General features: G+C 48.9%; 2 protein-coding genes across 2 annotated transcripts in view; one reads left to right on the forward strand and one right to left on the reverse strand.

Moving 5' to 3' along the window:
• MCM10 (minichromosome maintenance 10 replication initiation factor) overlaps positions 1–16,742 on the forward strand; it is a 70,430-nt gene that overhangs the window by 40,943 nt on the left and 12,745 nt on the right. The window lies entirely within an intron of this gene.
• Positions 6,604–16,636, reverse strand: UCMA (upper zone of growth plate and cartilage matrix associated). The gene is made up of 5 exons (XM_037847997.1): positions 16,498–16,636; positions 16,185–16,250; positions 16,003–16,095; positions 10,283–10,381; positions 6,604–7,052 (listed from the first exon to the last, which is right to left on the reverse strand). Exons 1-5 carry the CDS (start codon positions 16,553–16,555, stop codon positions 6,955–6,957), a joined length of 414 nt encoding a protein of 137 aa, XP_037703925.1. The 5' UTR covers positions 16,556–16,636; the 3' UTR covers positions 6,604–6,954.

Below are 16,742 nucleotides of genomic sequence, written 5' to 3' on the forward strand. Positions count from 1 at the left end.
GGTTGCTATGTATTTTACAATTATATTTATTTCTAAATATTTCATGTTTTTTGATACTGTAAATGGTATTTTTCCCCATTTTAGTTTCCAATTCTCACTTGCTAGTATATAGAATAATTTCCGTCTGTTGATCTTGTAGAATGAAACCTTGCTAAATGCACTCATTACCAGTAGAACAGCTTTTTTATTTATTTCCTGGGATTTCCATGCGATCATTGTGATAGTTGATTTCATGTGTGAATGTACACAGACTAATACTGCTTGAGGGAACTCTTTGGGGAGACAGGCAAGGGAATTACTTGCCACTGTACTCCTTTCTTTCCTTTGAGGAGTTTAAACCATGTGTTTGCATTGCCTGTTCAAGACATTTTTTAGGTTTGAAGCTGTTATGTGCCCCAGAAAAGATCACGTTCTTAAAGTGGATCCATTCCTGTGGGGGTTGACCTATTGTGGGTGGGACTTTTGGATTACCCCAGGTGGGTCTTAATCCTTCTACTGGAGTCCTTTATTAAAGGATAAAAGAGAGAGAAAAAAGAAGCTGAATGAAGACACACACAAAAGCTGAGAAAGAAAGCCACAGATGGAGAAGCCAGAAGCTGCAAGCATCGAAGCCCGGGAGAGAAGGGTGAGACCAGCAAAACCACTGTGTGCCTGGCCATGTGGCAGAGGAGCTGAGGATCGCTGGCAGCCTGTCTTCAGAGTCTGGGTATCGTCTTGATGCTTCGATTTGGACACTTCCACAGACTCGGAACTGTAAGCTTGTAAGTTAATAAATCCCCTTTGTAGAAGCCAACCCATTTCTGGTACATTGCATTTCAGCAACTTGAGCGAACTAAAACAGTAGACACAATTTTATTTTATTAATGGCAAAGTATACATATAACACAAAACTAGACATCTTAACCATTTTTAAGTACCAGTGACTGTTCTAGTTTGCTAATGCTGCCGGAATGCAAAACACCAGAAATGGATTGGCTTTTATAAAAGGGGGTTTATTTGGTTACAAAGTTACACTCTTAAGGCCATAAATTGTCTACGGTAACACATCAACAATCAGGTACCTTCACTGGAGGATGGCCAGTGGCATCTGGAAAACCTCTGTTAGCTGGGAAGGCACATAGCTGGCATCTGCTCCAGAGATCTGCTTTCAAAATGGCTTTCTCCCAGGACGTTCCTCTCTAGGCTTCAGCTCCTCAAAAATGTCACTCTTTGTTGCTCTTGGGGTGTTTTTCCTCTCTTAGCTTCTCCGGAGCAAAAGTCGGCTTTCAAAGGCCATCTCCAAAATGTCTCTGCAAGCTGAAGCTCCTCTCTCAATTCCAGTGTATTCTTCAAAGTGTCCCTTTTGGCTGTAGCTCCTCTTCAAAATGTCACTCTCAGCTGCACTGACTTCCTTCTGTTTGTCAGCTCATTTATATGGCTCCAGTGATTTAATTCAGACCCACCCTAAATGGGTGGGGTTACACCTCCATGGAAGTGATCCAATCAGAGTCATCACCCACATTTGGGTGGGTCGCATCTCCATGGAAACACTCAAAGAATTACAGTCTAATCAACACTGAAATGTCTGCCCACACAAGATTACATCAACAATAGTGGCGTTTTGGGGACATAATACATTCAAACCAACACAGGGACATTAATTACATTTACAATGCTGTGCAACCACCAACAACAACCATTACCAAAACTTTTTCATCATCCCAAATAGAAAGAAACTCTGCACCAATCAATCATTAACTCCCATTCCCTCCCCTGCCCGTCATCCCTGGTAACCTCTGATCTACTTTCTGTTTCCATGAATTTGCATATTCCATATACCTCCTATAATTAGGAAAGAGACAGTATTATTTGTCCCTTTGTGTCTGGCTTATTTCAGCATAATATTTTAAGTGTATTAATACATTATAAAATCACAGAATATACCAAAATTATGAATTGCAAGCTAAAACATTCATATTTAACCAACTTGCTTTTGGACAAATCCTGTAAGAGCTGGAGATGAAATTTTTAAATTATGAAAACCTTAAAAAAGAAAGAACATTGGTTGAAAATGAATTAGAAATGAAATCACCCAACCAAATGCAAATGATTTTAAAAAGCATCTGAGTTTTTTAAAGTTTTTAAAATCTTTCTGGGGGTAACAAAAATTACCACCTCCTCTCCAGTAAATCTAAATTAAAAAACAAAGGCCTGTGGTAATAAGTTGCAAAATCTTCCCCGGAGTACAAAAAATAAAATGCCAATTTGAATTAAGAAATAATGAGTTTTCACCAGTTCATCCTTTGACAAGTCTGCTTTCAACCACTTACGTGGAGCATCTTAAGTACCAGGGGATGGTATTAAAAGAACGGAAGAGTGAAAGAATGTTGCAAAGACCACACTTTGATAAAGCCAGTCTCTAAAAACACAAATGCCTCCCTCCCTCATTTCCTATAAAATGTGCCCAGACTCCTGTGTGTTACTTCTGGCATGCCTCTCCCCACGATGGGCTCTTGGTGAAGGAATTCCGGGTGGACTCTGAAAACCCTGGGGAGTAATGGAGTCCTTGTTAGGGATGGGGGTAGGATGAGGTGATGGAATCCTCACTGGGCCCTGCTTGGGTGCTGCCTCAGCTGACATGAGAAGCCCAGCTGTTCAAGAGCCAGGGCAACTGGCCACTCACCTAAACCATGCTTGGCTTTGACATCTGTGTCATCCTGGCATCCTTCCTGCAAACACGGCAGGACTTGTGGTTCTGGCCATGCGTCAGCCCCTCCTGCTGCACCTGATCCCGGCAGGTAAGGTAGTGGTGTCCTTGTCAGAAGGCACTTGCTGATAGAAGTCAGATCTTGGCTCCTGGCTGAGTGAGAGAGAGCAGGGCTTTTGTCTTCTTTGCACCACCGGGCATGGAAAAACTTAAAATCTCAAAAGTGGAGTTTATCAGCCTAAAGGTCAGAGTCTAATACTGACCGTGGGGGCCTGGCATGGCACCCAGCTCCTGGCCATCTGGGAGTGCAAGCCCACCAGCAGTCCCGGCTCACTGCTGCCCAACTCCTACCCCCAGGTGCTGGCTGGCTGCCTCTCATCTCACTTCACTGGGTAACAGAGCTGAGGCTAGACATGTGTTGTTATGTGGCACTTAGCAAGGTGCGCCACCCCAAGAGAAGAGACCTGAGGATTCCCCAGAACTCCCCTTGAGCTGCTGGGTAGACAAGCCAGCTTGCTAGGGCTCCCTGTTCTGCCACTTTGGGGGTGAGAGCCTAGCGGATGGGATCTGTGCCTGAGTCTCTGACCTGTGGATTCACAGAGGAAACTTCTCTGACCTTTGCGCCCCTCAAGCTGACAGATTTCTCTAGATCTGAGACTGGGGGGTGGAAGACAACCAGCCTATTCCAGTTTGCCAATGCTGCCTATTCGCAAAACACCAGAACTGGATCGACTTTTATAAAGGGGGTTTATCTGGTTACACAGTTACAGTCTTAAGGCCGTAAAGTGTCCAAGGTAACACATCAGTAATCGGGTACCCTCACTGGAGGATGGCCAATGGCATCCGGAAAACCTCTGTTAGCTGGGAAGGCACGTGAGTGGCGACTGCTCTGGAGTTCTGGTTTCATAATGGCTTTCTCCTGGGACGTTCCTCTCTAGGCTTCAGTTCCTCAAAAATGTCACTCTTAGTTTGCTCTTGGGGCGTTTGTCCTCTCTTAGCTTCTCTGGAGCAAAAGTCTGCTTTCAAAGGCCATCTCCAAAATGTCTCTGTCAACTGCAGTTCCTGTCTCAGCTCTTGTGCATTCTTCAAAGTGTCCCTCTTGGCTGTAGCAAGCTTGATCCTTCTGTCTGAGCTTATATAGTGCTCTAGTAAGCTAAACAAGGCCCATGCTGAATGGATGGGGTCACATCTCCATGGAAATTATCCAATCAGTTATAACCTACAGTTGGGTGGGGCGCATCTCCATGGAAACAATCAAGGAATCTAATCAAGACTAATACGTCTGCCCACACAAGATTGCATAAAAGATAAGGGCATTTGGGGGCACATAATACATTCAAACTGGCACACAGCCCGACTCCATACCTCCCTGTCAAGGTGTACGCCTCAGAACTTTGAAATCCTTGTTTCTCCCAAATAATTTCTGTCTCATCAGGTAATAAGTAAAACTGGTAATGAAATGTCGAGGCACCTGCAAGGTGTCTGTGTTATTCCAGTTTCTCCTGCTGCGATCGCGTTCTGATTTAAAGCTGCATGGTCCCTCACTCCAGGGAGGCCAGTGAGAGCAGTGGGCTTCCCATCAGCCTTGCTGTTCAAAAGGGCCCGAAGACAGGGAGGAGGGCCGGGAAGGGGTCCCATCGCGATGGCGGGACGTGCACTAGTCGTCGTTGGGTCAAGTCTGCTTTGGAGAACAGAGCCGAGGGTGAGTTTGCTGCATTTCAACGGTCCCAGGCCCAGACTTTTCCTGCTAATAGTCTCAAATTACTTGGTTTAAGAAAGGATTGGCAAGGATGACCGACGATAGTGAGCCTATAACCTCTTTGAAGAGAATTTGGTCTATCTAAAGTGTGTATGAGCCATGACCCAGAATTTCATGTCTTGAAATCTGTCCTGCTGAAATACTAGTACAAGCTCATGATCATGTCGATTCGTTGTCACATGGTCATAGTAAATAATGTGAAACAGCTTCATGTCTAATAAGGAGTGGGGAAACCAGCGCATTCAGTGTCACGCAGAGGTAACAGACACACCACACACCTCCAGCACCACGTGGCATAAACGTGAACAGGCTTTTTGAGGGAGACTGGGGAGCTCCCCTCAGAACAGGGCGCTTCAGCAGACCAGGACTGCCACAGAACCGGCACGGAAGGTCCTGGTGGGGGCTCGGTCCCTTACTGCTAGGAACACGAAAGCAGGGGACGTCTAGGTGCCAATAAAATCATGGAGCCACTTGGCTGCGGCAAATGACCTCGTTAAAAATAGGACGCCTTCAAAGCCAACTTCTGGTTTCCCCCAGTTCTTCTGTTGCACTAGCTTGGGGCTCCCTTCCGGCAGGTCCTTCCTAAGCCACCTAGAGGGGCTGCTTGGGTTGTACAGTTACATATTACTTTGCTTTTAGAAAGAATGAAGAGCATGTGTGTGGGGGGTGCATGTGTATAGGGTGTGTGTGTGTGTGTGTGTGTAAATAGGAAAACCTGGGAGAATGCACACCAAACCACTGATAGGGCTGGCCTCAGGGTAGAATTGAACAGACCTGAAAAGAGAAGACTCCTTTTTTGTAAGCGATTTCTGTATTACTTGGATTTTCAACATTGAGCACATATTGTAACTAAAATAATATTGTGGTGGAAGTGTCTTGCTTTTTAAAAAATGGTAGAATTACTGGAGATATAAATAATATGTTAAATGGTGAAATGCAATTTTCTGTTGAATATTTTCTGTGTATTTTCTAAGCCTAAGGAAACCTCTTGTGACTCTCCTGGTTTCCTCTTGGAAGCATTCTTATTTGGACCAGTTTAGATACCTGCAGATAACTAAGAGGCATAGAGAACAACTTTAGAGTAGGTCCCTCAGTCATCCCCAGTATGGCAGAATCGAAACATTCCTGAGTCCAGCTACGGACATTTAACACTTCGGGTGACATTTAACACAGTGTCACAGGGCACTGCTTTGGCTTTTGCGGTGAGGCAACTTGACATAGGCCCCAAGCCCGAGTGCCCAGATTATGAAGCCCAGGGCCTCCTTCCCAAGGCCACTTCCACTCCCGCTTGGAGTTGATGTGAGCGAATTCAGTCTGTCTTGGGGGCGGTTTGGAATATGAGGTGGTTTGGGATAGGCTTAATCACAAGAATGTTTTATAGGCTCTATCGGTGTTTTAAAAATTCCTTAAAAGCACATGGGAGGGTCCTCTGGTGCAGTATTTTACCACAGTTGCAGCGTCTTTTCCTCAAAGCAACCCCTCAGGTTTGCCCCCTTCAGGGAAAGTCGCCCTGCAGTGACCTGGAATCCTAGCCTCAGAAGCAGCCACACTAGCAGCCAGGGACACACATCATGGGGAAGCCGAGCACCCCGGGGTGGGCTTGTAGGCAGCTAAGAGCAGATGCTTGTTCTTTATCTGTGCCCTCCTGATCTTCTGAGGTCCGTGACCCCAGCAGAGATGACTTACGTGGCCCTTGCCTTCTCCGCCCTCTCAGTGTGGAGTCCCCGCAGGTCAGTTGAGAGGAAGGCTGGGAGGACGGAGGTCAAGAGGGCACAGCAGGCTCTGGGAAGGAAAGTGGGGTGACACCAAAACTAAATGGTATCTGCTTTGTCATGTTCGGAACAATTGGCCTTGCCGTGACGCTAGCCTCTGGGTGATGAGATTATAAACTCCCAGCTGAACCTTAAGGCTTTGGTCAGAGCCAGGAGGCAACACCTGAGCTCTGCGAGCCCTTCCGGAGAATGGTTTCACCAAAAATATTTCACTAGTATTTTCTTTTCTTTCGTGTGGCTATTCCTGACACAGTCGGGGTGTGTGTGGGGGGCAGTAGCTGTTTGAGCTGCAGCCTTCAGACACCCCAGTAGCAAGAGCAGCCCTGGCACTCAGGGGGGACTGGGAATCCCACTCAGTTTGCAAGTTGAGAAGAATGTACACATTGTTGATTCAGTGTTTTATTGATGAGCAGGAAGCAAACCTGTAATCTTTACTGTCTGCTGTGATTCTTTGCATTGTTCTGTCAGACAGGAGTCATACTTGGGGAACACGGGCTAAGCAAGGGGAGCCACTGTGGGTTTGGCACTAGGGGGTCCCAGGGGCATTTGATCACTGCCAAAAATCATCTGCAAAGTAGCAAAGCCAGGGCGTTCTAATCCAGGGCTGGTAACCCCGGCAGGCCCCAGCCAAGACCCTTTCAGGTGGCCTGCTTATGTGGGCGGAGGTCTTGAACACTTGGGAGGGTTGTGTGTGCTTCAAGCTGGGTCTTCTAGTTTGCTTTCGGGCAGAGGCGAGGTCAGATGCGGTGGCGGTTGTAGAGGTAAGATGGGTACAGGCCATCATGATGCCACTGCCGCCACTGCTCCGTCGCCTCCCGGCTTCGCTCTGCCTGCTCTGGGGAGAGAAGATGGAGCCAGGATGTTAGGACGGGGTGGGCTCCAGTCTGAGGAGAGACACACAAGCCCAGCAGCCACCAACCCCAACCCCCTGCCCGGTGGTGGCCTGACTTGGTGCGCTTGGGTCCACTGTGACCTGAGACCCTAGAGTGACCACAGGGGGTCAGTGCTTTAAGGGACCCCAGAGAGCATTGGTTCCAAAAGTCTTGTGTGGGAAGAGGTCACAGCTGGGGCCAAGGGAGCTGGGACCAGAGCTGCTTTCCGGCTTGGCCTTCTTCCCTGCCAACCAGCAAGGGGAGGAGAGCCTTGTGCGGTCACTGGCTGAAAGATACAATGACTGATCAATAAAGACACTATGAGCTGGAAGGAAATACACACTTGTTGACTTGGAGGGGTGGGATCTGGATCAGTTTTTCTGCATTATTGACATATACTTTCTAAACTTCAAAAACAAATTACATTTTGAAAATTAACTGGGAAAAGGGATGGGTAGAAGCAACCTTGGTAATGGTTGACTCTGGGTGATGGTTAAATGGGGTTTGTTATACTATACACTTCTCCATATGTTTGAAATTTTCCATGGTAAGAGTCTAAAAAGAACGGAAGAAAGGTTTTAACGACTAAGAAGTTCCCCGTTTTACTGTCTTTTACAAGAGCTGTCTCCAAGGAATGCTTTTGTGCAAGGGTAGCCCTAGGTCTCTGGTGCAAATGGAAGACTGTTACTCTTAGGTGTCATCAAAGCACAAGTCAACATGAAAAGGCCTTCGATGTTTAAAAGGCATTTGCGGAAAATGTTGGGGGGATGGAAAGTCCTAACAGACAAAGATAATGTCAAGGTTTGAAAACCCAAACTCTCTTCCTTGTCGTTGTTTTCCCAAACGCAGACTTCAGCAAAAAGTCAGTGAATCTGATTTTGGTCCTAGTGAAACTGGCACCTTCATTGGGCCAACAGGGCAGCCTGGTGGCTGCTAGTCCTAGAGAAAATGGATGCCCCTATGGACCTTAGCACCTGTGATGCTTGGCCAAGACTCACTTAGACAGGAAGGGCCCCTTACTCCTGGCTGCTGGGAATGTCCCCTTCCCAGGGTACCTTAGAAGTTGGCACTATCCTTGGTGCTGAAAATCCCCATAGGTAGCCCAGTGATAGCCTGTTGCTCCCAGAGCCAGGCCAAGTTGGAGTTTTGGGTGTTAGCCTTCAGCCCTTTGTAGACCATTCTCAAACCTGGTAGACCAGTTACTCTTGCCCATTTTAAGAGCATGATTTTCACATGGAACTTGATTTTTCCTCCCAGGTCATGCCAACCTCTTCTTCAACCGTTTTGCTTGGGAGAAAGAGACGTCCCTGATTTTACCGCAGACCCAAACAGTGGGGGTTTCTATAGGGGGCTCCTTGTGGCAAGGAAGTCCTGCCAAGCCAGGCTTCACGCAGCCAGCCTTGGATCTGACCCAGGGGCACTGAGGGTGGAAGCAGCCTGAGCCACCCCACAGGCCTGGAAAGTGGGGGCTTGACAAACTGTCCCAGGACCTTCTGAGGCAGCATCAAAGGCATTTTGCCTCATGCAGCTGGTAATTTTGAGGCCTATGCATGGGCCTTTGAGGTGGGATTTGCAGGCCCTCAGGAAGGCCACCCTGGTCCAGAAATGGCTCTTCTTGCCCCCCTGCCTCAAATTCTTCCTTGGGAATCCAACTCTTGAGATTCACCCACAGTAACGCCTAGGCATCCCTTTTATGGAGCAGGTATCTTGGCATGAGATAGAGCACCAAACTGTGTTATTCTTAGAATAGGTGATGTTGTCAGGTCAAGATGGCAGAAAATCAGGGTCCCAATAGATCAGGAGCCTGGCGGCTCAGAGAAGGATGCTTGTGAGCACGGCCCAGGGTGAAGTCTTCAGACAACCCTGCCCTGTGTTTGGTGGTCATTGCTCGCTCTGGCACAGAAGCAATGGGTGGGGAGGAAAACTGAACACAGTCTCACCCTTTTCAAATTGTATCAGCAGGCAAACTAGGCCTTCTCTATCTTTTTGCCTCCGTCTTTTACATAAGCTACTGGGAATATCCCTTTTGGTGGCCCAATGTGCTGGTTTGAATGTATTATATCCCCCTAAATGCTGTTATCTTTGATGTAATCTTGTGTGGGCAGATGTTGCAGTGTTGATTTGATTGTAATTCTTTGAGTGTTGCCTTGAAGATGTGCCCCACACAACTGTGGGTGATGACTCTGATTGGATAATTTCCATGGAGGTATTACCCCCTTCCCATTCAGAGTGGGCCTAAATTAAATCACTGGAGCCATATAAATGAGCTGACAAACAGAAGGAACTCAGTGAAGCTGAGAGTGACATTTTGAAGAGGAGCTACATCCAAAAGGGACACTTTGAAGAATGCACTGGAACTGAAAGAGGAGCTTCAGCTTGCAGAGACAGTTTGAAAACAGCTGTTGAAAGTAGACTCTTGCTCTGGAGAAGCTGAGAGAGGACAAATAACCCAAGTGCAACTAAGAGTGACATTTTTGAGGAACTGTAGCCTAGAGAGGAACGTCTTGGGACAAAGCCATTTTGAAACCAGAACTTTGGAGCAGATGCCAGCCACATGCCTTCCCAGCTAAAAGTTTTCTGGACACCATTGGCCATCCTCCAGTGAAGGTACCCAATTGTTGATGACTTACCTTGGACACTTTATTACCTTAAGAGTGTAACTTTGTAACCAAATAAACCCCCTTTATAAAAGCCGATCCATTTCTGGTGTTTTGCGTTCCGGCAGCATTAGCAAACTAGAACAGTGACTATAGTAAACAAAGCCATGACTTTCCAGGATGAATTGCTTCTTATAGCTATCACACTAAGTGAATCCAAGGAACTTCAAGGTGCGTTGACATCCTCCCAACCAAATGCCACCACAGCTAAGCCACTAGGGTAGGGGCTGAGACACAACACAGGTCCCCATGAGGTCTCCACATAGGAGGAAGGCGGTAAGTGAGTTTCTATCCATACAGCCCCCAAATTGGCAGACCCCAAGCCAATGGCAGACAGGTATCTTGTTCTTTACCTTCTCCAAATGGCTATTTCTGCCATATTTTTTTATTATTCTTTCTTGAGATTCCATGGATATGACTTGAAACCTGATCGTCCCTTCTGCCCACCCCAATTACAATCTGGGGAGAAATGGAGGCAAATCCCATGAGCTTTCCCCAAATCCCCCTTTCTCTGAAGAGGCTGACTGGGCCCTTACCATCGTTTTGCTCCTCTGCAAAGTTCTCAGACTCGTTCCTTTGTTCCTCGTAGTACTCTCTCCGTAGCTCATCCACCCACAGCTTCTGCCTGTCCTCCGCTGTAAAGGGGAAAGAGCAAGAGTTGCCCCTGAGTAAGAGGGCAGCTCACGCATTGGAGGGACACCTCTCATTGCACCTGAGAAGTTGAACCTGGGTGGGGATGGGGGGATTAAGGGCGGGGGTTTCATGGAACGGTTTACTCCTGACACAGACTTTTACACTTGAAGGAGATCATCACTCCAGTCACCACATTTTACATATGAGGAGACTGAGGTCCCAACATGTGAAGTGATTTAGCTCAGGTCATAAAGTTAGTGGTGAATCCAGGTATCCTCAGCCAATTGCACAGCAGAAATCCAATGGTCAGAAATGAACTCCACGAGGGAAGACTTCATCTCAAAGCCACCGTCACATGAATCAACACCTTCAGGTCTGTGAGGCCTTTCTGAGCACCTGGCACTCCACGGGGTGTGCTGGGCAGGTGCATAAAGGCAAGGAAAGAAGAGGCTGCCCCTATACTTGAGAGGCTTAAAGGAGAAAGACATAGAAACAAGTTGCACCAAGCATTATGGCCACGTGAGAAATCTATTTGGGGCACAACAAGGGCATGTGGGGCACAACCTCTCAGATGGTCCCATGACCCCACTGCTCAGTGTTCATGCTCCTGGGGGACCCCTGCCCGGAGAGTGGGCTGGCCTGGAGACTCGCTTCCAAGGAGCAGGATACAGCAACAGTGAGGGGCATCCACCTTGGCAGGTGAACTCACTGCCCTCCCCCCTACATGGGACCCGACTCCCAGGGGTGTAAATCTCCCTGGCAACACAGGATGTGACTCCTGGGGAGGAATCCGGACACGACATCGTGGGATTGAGAACATCTTGACCAAAAGGGGGATGCAAAATGAGAAGAAATAAAGCCTCAGTGGCTTATAGATTTCAAATGGAGTCAAGAGGTCACTCTGGTAGACATTCTTACGCACTATATAGATAACACTTTTTAGGTTTTAATGCACTGGAATAGCTAGAAGGAAATACCTGAATGCGGTCGCGGTTACTGCTTCTGGGGGGAGGGGCGGCCGGTAGCTGAGCCCTCAGCTCTCGGGGCTGCTTAAAGGGTACCGGCGGCGGGGGCTCTTTCCCGGAGGCGAGGGCGAGGCGGAGGACTTGGCCAGGTCCTCGGCGGGAGGCGTACAAGGTGTGGAGGGCGGCGATAAGGACAAGACACTCTTCATCCAGTAGGAGTATGCGCCAAAGAGGCTTTATTCAGGGGTGATCACAGGTTATATCGGCTGGTAAGAAGGGCAGGGCTGGAAAGGAGGTGAAGTAGCCTTAAATGGCAATACTGAAGGGAGAGGGGCTAGGATTGGTTCTGAGAGGACGCAGGAGCCGTTGCAGCGGGCGGGAGTTGTTCTGGCCACCGTGCATGCGCGCTGGCGGTGGCAGGAGTTGCCTTGGCACAGGGGAGTGTGCGGGCAAGATAAGGAAATGGGGTAAGGGCGGTTGGGAGAAAGGCGGTTCCCTCCGGCAAGCCTCCCCTGCCAGTGGCATTTTGGGTGAGGAAAAGGGAGCTGCCTTGACCTCGCTCCCTAGGCTCGGGGGGGCTGCAGAGGGCACTAAACGCCCGTACCCACTACCCTCCCCAGGGGGTGATATCAGGTCCCCTGGCCCAGGCCTGGTAAGTCGAGGTACAAGCTCAGTCACCCACACCTGAAACTACCAAACTCCAACCCAGTAGCCTTGACTCGAAGACGATTGTATAACAATGTAGCTTACAAGGGGTGACAGTGTGATTGTGAAAACCTTGTGGATCACACTCCCTTTATCCAGTGTATGGATGGATGAGTAGAAAAACGGGGACAAAACCTAAATAAAAAATAGGGTGGGATGAGGGGGATGGTTTTGGGTGTTCTTTTTTACTTTATGTTTTATTCCTTCTGATTGTTTCTGATGTAAGGAAAATGTTCAAAAATAGATTGGGGTGATGAATGCGTAACTATATGATATTACTGTGAACAGTTGATTGTACACCATGGATGATTGTATGGTATGTGAATATATTTCAATAAAATTGAATTTAATAAAAAAAAGATGGGCATCGCTTCTGAGATGTGATGGTTCCATTCCTGTGTCAGGTTGGCCAGGTGATGGTGTCCAATTGTTTGGTCAAGGAAGCACTGGCCTGATTGTTACTGTGAGGGTATTGCATGGATTTAAATCTTCAGTCAGTTGGCTATATCTATGGCTGATGTCAACTTCAGTCAAAGGCGATTGCCTTGAGCAAGGAGAGAAGTCTCAGCCAACCAGTTGAAGGCCTTAAAGGGAGACCTGAGAATTTCGCCAGTAAGAAGAGAGAATTTCTCTCTCTACTTTAGAAAGCCAGCTTCTCCTGGGGAATTCATCATCACCTTTATCAGAGTTCCCAGCTTGCGGCCTGCCCTACAGAATTTGGAGTTGCCAATGCCCACGGTCACGTCAAACAATATCTATAAAAAAATCTCATAATACTTACATAATATATTATATATATATATATCCTGTTCTGATTCCCTGGAGAACCCTAATACACGAGATTAGGTTACAGATAAAACTATGCATCTGTCTTGAGCTGTTCTCCCTCCCTCTGTCCCTCCCCCCCTCTTTCTCTCTCTCTCCCTCCCCCTCTCTCTCCTTCACTCTTACCATCTCTCACTCTAAGGGAAACCAGATGCCATATTTTCAGCTGTCCTGTGGAGAGGCCACGTGGCAAGGAACTGGTCTCCTCAACCAGTTGTCACCAAGGACCTGGGGCCATCAACATCCAACAAGTGGGATTGGAGGCACATCTTCCCCTAGTTAAGCCTTGAGATGATGGAGCCCCAGCAAACACCTTGAGTGCAGCTTGTGAGAGACCCTAAACCTGAGGCCCTACCTAAGTCATGACCATAGATTCCTGGCTACAGAAAGTATGAGGCAATAGATGTTTGTTGTTGTCAGCTGCTAGGTTTTGGGGTCATTTGTTACTCAGCAATAGATAACCGATACAGGGCATGAAGTGATCAAGTAAACATCCTGGTGGTGAGAATGCTTTGTTGTGTAGTCAGCACTTGCCAGTGAGGTTGTCTGTAAATGTTTTTATGAGAACCCTAGTTCCACATTTTAAAATAGGAGGTACACATCAATGGTTTGAAGAAATAGCCCCACTGATGATTGATAACTGATGCTGATACTAAGCAAATATGGCAGCATTCCTTGGCTGTTGAACATCCAAGTTCACCAACAGTGCCTCAAGCCCCAGAGGGACCCCTGAACTAGCACCTCACCTCTCACATCTTGCATGTTCTGAGCCAGCCTGGAGGATCTCTTTAGCTTGGAGATCTTTTGAGGTAAAATAAATTAGTTTCCAAGTTCATCCATTTTTGCCTCCCGCTTCAGTATGAAGGCTGTAGCTCTCTGGGGGAAATTACCTAATACTCTCTGCTTTCAAGGTAGATCTTTAAACATGCTCTTTGAATAGAGAACTCCATGAAGGCAGGAAAAAGCCACATTGGGTAGGGACAGAAGGGGCAGGTAGAATTGGTCCCTGAGAATCCCTCCCTCTCCCGTAGGACAACGTCCCTCATGCCAGAGGGGATGAGGCTGAGGGGCCCTGGCTGCCCCCCCCCCGCCTCCAATTGTAGAAAGAAGTGGGGTCTGATTAGGGATGCAGTGAGGCTGAGGAAAGCCGTCAGCCCTGCCCCTGCCCCTCCCTACCGGGGGCTCACAGGGAGAAATGACAAATAGTATTGCTTTGCAAAAAGATAATACTGTAAACCGTCTCAAATCCTTCTGGGAAGTCAGATGCTGACTCTTTAACATTATCTAAAGGCTAGGTATTATCAGATTAAAACTCAGGTTATCTAGAGGTGGCTGTGAGTGCCCTTTCTCTGAGTAAGTCCCACATGGCTTTGCAGACTTCCACCTTTGCCTGCAGAGCCCCAGGAAGCTTGAGGCAGGCAGAAGGGACTGCGACGCCCGCCCATCACCTTCCCTGCCCCACACGCCCACGTCCCTGCCTTCTAAGGAGGATTTGGGCTCAGAGGGGTGCTGTCACCTGTCAGGTCCCCACACCCCACCTGCTGGGCAGCCCCCACACCATGTGGAATCCCTTACACACACCGTGCTCACCCCATTATGCCCAGCCACTCATGCACCCTCTTACCTCTCAGCTTGCTCCTTACAAACACCTGTATGCAACCCCCCTTACGCCCCCCTGTATGTTCTCCCCCTATATCCAGCCATGAGCAGGATGCAGCTGCAGGTACCAGAAAGCTGCCGGGAGGCTGAGGGTTCAGGAGGTGGATGTTTGACGAGACACCACTAATCCCTAAAGAAGCATTTTCCAGCCATAGGTACTCCAGGAAAGACGCAGTCTTCCCGAGCTGGCTTTTTGGAGATGCCACAAACTGATTCCGCAAGGAATGGGAACTAGTTAATTCTCAGCACAGGATGGCATCTTTATATTCTACATCCTGTGCCTGTTTCTTGTCCCTTCTGAAGAGCCTGCATTTCAGGTGCCCTGGAAACCCAGAGATGCCAAGTGCCTGTCTCCTGGCACCAAATTGAAGCTTATTCCAGTGTTCCTTGCCCTTGACTCTACCCAAGAGCTAACTGAGCCCATCCAGAAGGACCCATGGGCAACCCCAAGTATCACAGGCTGTCCCGGGCCCTCCCACCACCACCTGGGGGTCGTCTCACCCTCCAAGCTCCCTCCCAGAGGAGGAAACACATGCTCGCTCTGGCGCCTCACTGTTCCGAGTCAGCCCAAGCAGATGGAAGATATTCGACTCTCGTAATTGAGTACCCGCGTGCCCCTGGAAGTCGGCCAGAGGCTGCTTCTAGATTCCAATCGAGAGCCATCGTCCTCCATCAGACTGTTCCAGTATTTCCCACATTTGCCAACTTTTAAATCCAAGGTTGTGTGAGGCCTAGAGATTTTCCTAGTGTGGTGAAACGTATCCAATTAAGACAGAAAAAAGAACCTCGTCTCCAGGCTTTTCATCTCAGTCCTTCCCCATCGTGTGCAAAACAGCCCCGTTGTTTTTACTGAGCATCTGCCACATGAAAGTCACCGAACTAGGTGTGCCAAGGGGCACAAAGAGCTTATTCATCCACACACACAAGAGCGAGGCAAGCTGTGGACGCAGGACAGGCGGGGCTCAGCGTCCTCGGCAGACTCTAGTTCAGGGGAGGAAAACCCAAGTGGGAAGTCAGGGAAGAGAGGGGCTTCACAAACGTCGTCCAGAGCCGGGGCATGCAAAATGAAGGCTTCCAACATTATTCACACTGCCGCTGAACACAGCTCTCACCGGGGCTTAGAAATAAGTCAGCTGAGGCCCTGGGAGAGGACGCCACTGACCAAGCCATCCCGTCCCACCTGCTCTTCTCTCCTGCTCCCACCAGACTAGAATGTGCATTCCCCACCCTCCTCACATTTTAACCGTGTGAAATTAGGAAGCATCTTCTAACTGTGCAGTGTGGCTCTGTTCCTCACCCAAATGAACGTATTAAATCAAAGATGTGACCTACGATCAAAAAAAAGTGGTGCAGTTTCTAATTTGGAGTGACCATCGCTCTGACCGTCTCAGCCTGGCTGACTGACCAGGAGAGAAGGAGCCGGAGGGCCAGCTGCGGGAGGCAAACCACACACACCCCAGGATCCTTACCCATGGCCTCGTCTCGGGACTTGGGGGATCTCTTGCCGCGTTTCTTGAGGAAATCGGAGGCCTCTGATTCCTGCATGAAAATCTGCTTCACACCTGAAACCAGAGATGGGCTGGTGAGAGAGCGGGCAGGGGGCACGGGGACAGCTCGCTGCCCCTGCCCTCGATCCCCACCCTGCACTCACCATCCTGGCCCTCTTCTCCAGCCGCCTGTCTGGGGCCCATCGACACACCAGCCCCCTCCTGCAGCACTGTGGGACAAGAGCACAAGGTGAGGCCTGCCCAGCATCCCCGGGGAGACCCTTGCCCTGAGATGGGGCCCCGAGTGCTCACATGAGAGCCCCAGAGCCAGTCTCCCCAGGAGCCCACCAGGCAAGCTGTTTTCCTCTGCATTGTGTTTTACACACATCACTTAGCAGTGATAACCCTTTTTCTACCTGGACCATCTGGGCAAGGCTCACCTAAGGCCAGTCCATCCTTGACCCTCCCCATACTTACAAGACAGGAGCAGGGCGGCCAAGAGACAGGACAGGAGCAGGATCTGCCTCCAAGTCATCTTTGTGGAGGCTGCGGCTCACTCCAGAACCCCAGAGGTCGAGTCCTGCAGACCCAGATGCTGCCCTGTCCTCACTTCTCATCAGACAGGCCAGGAGAGACGGAGGGAGGAGGGACGGAGAGCGGCAGGAGGCCAGGATGGCACCAGGGGGAAGTGGGAGGGCTTCCAGCTCCATTGGCTGGAACAC

The sequence above is a fragment of the Choloepus didactylus genome, chromosome 8 (genome assembly GCF_015220235.1).
Source record: "Choloepus didactylus isolate mChoDid1 chromosome 8, mChoDid1.pri, whole genome shotgun sequence".
In the NCBI taxonomy this organism is placed as follows: domain Eukaryota; kingdom Metazoa; phylum Chordata; class Mammalia; order Pilosa; family Megalonychidae; genus Choloepus; species Choloepus didactylus.

Excerpts from the sequence above, each read along its gene's own strand:
- UCMA (XM_037847997.1), bottom strand. The coding sequence starts at position 16,555 with ATGACTTGGAGGCAGATCCTGCTCCTGTCCTGTCTCTTGGCCGCCCTG. Across the intron at positions 16,251-16,497 it reads GGCCGCCCTGCTCCTGTCTT|TGCTGCAGGAGGGGGCTGGT; the intron begins GTAAGTATGGGG and ends CTTGTCCCACAG. Across the intron at positions 16,096-16,184 it reads TGGAGAAGAGGGCCAGGATG|GTGTGAAGCAGATTTTCATG; the intron begins GTGAGTGCAGGG and ends CTCTGGTTTCAG.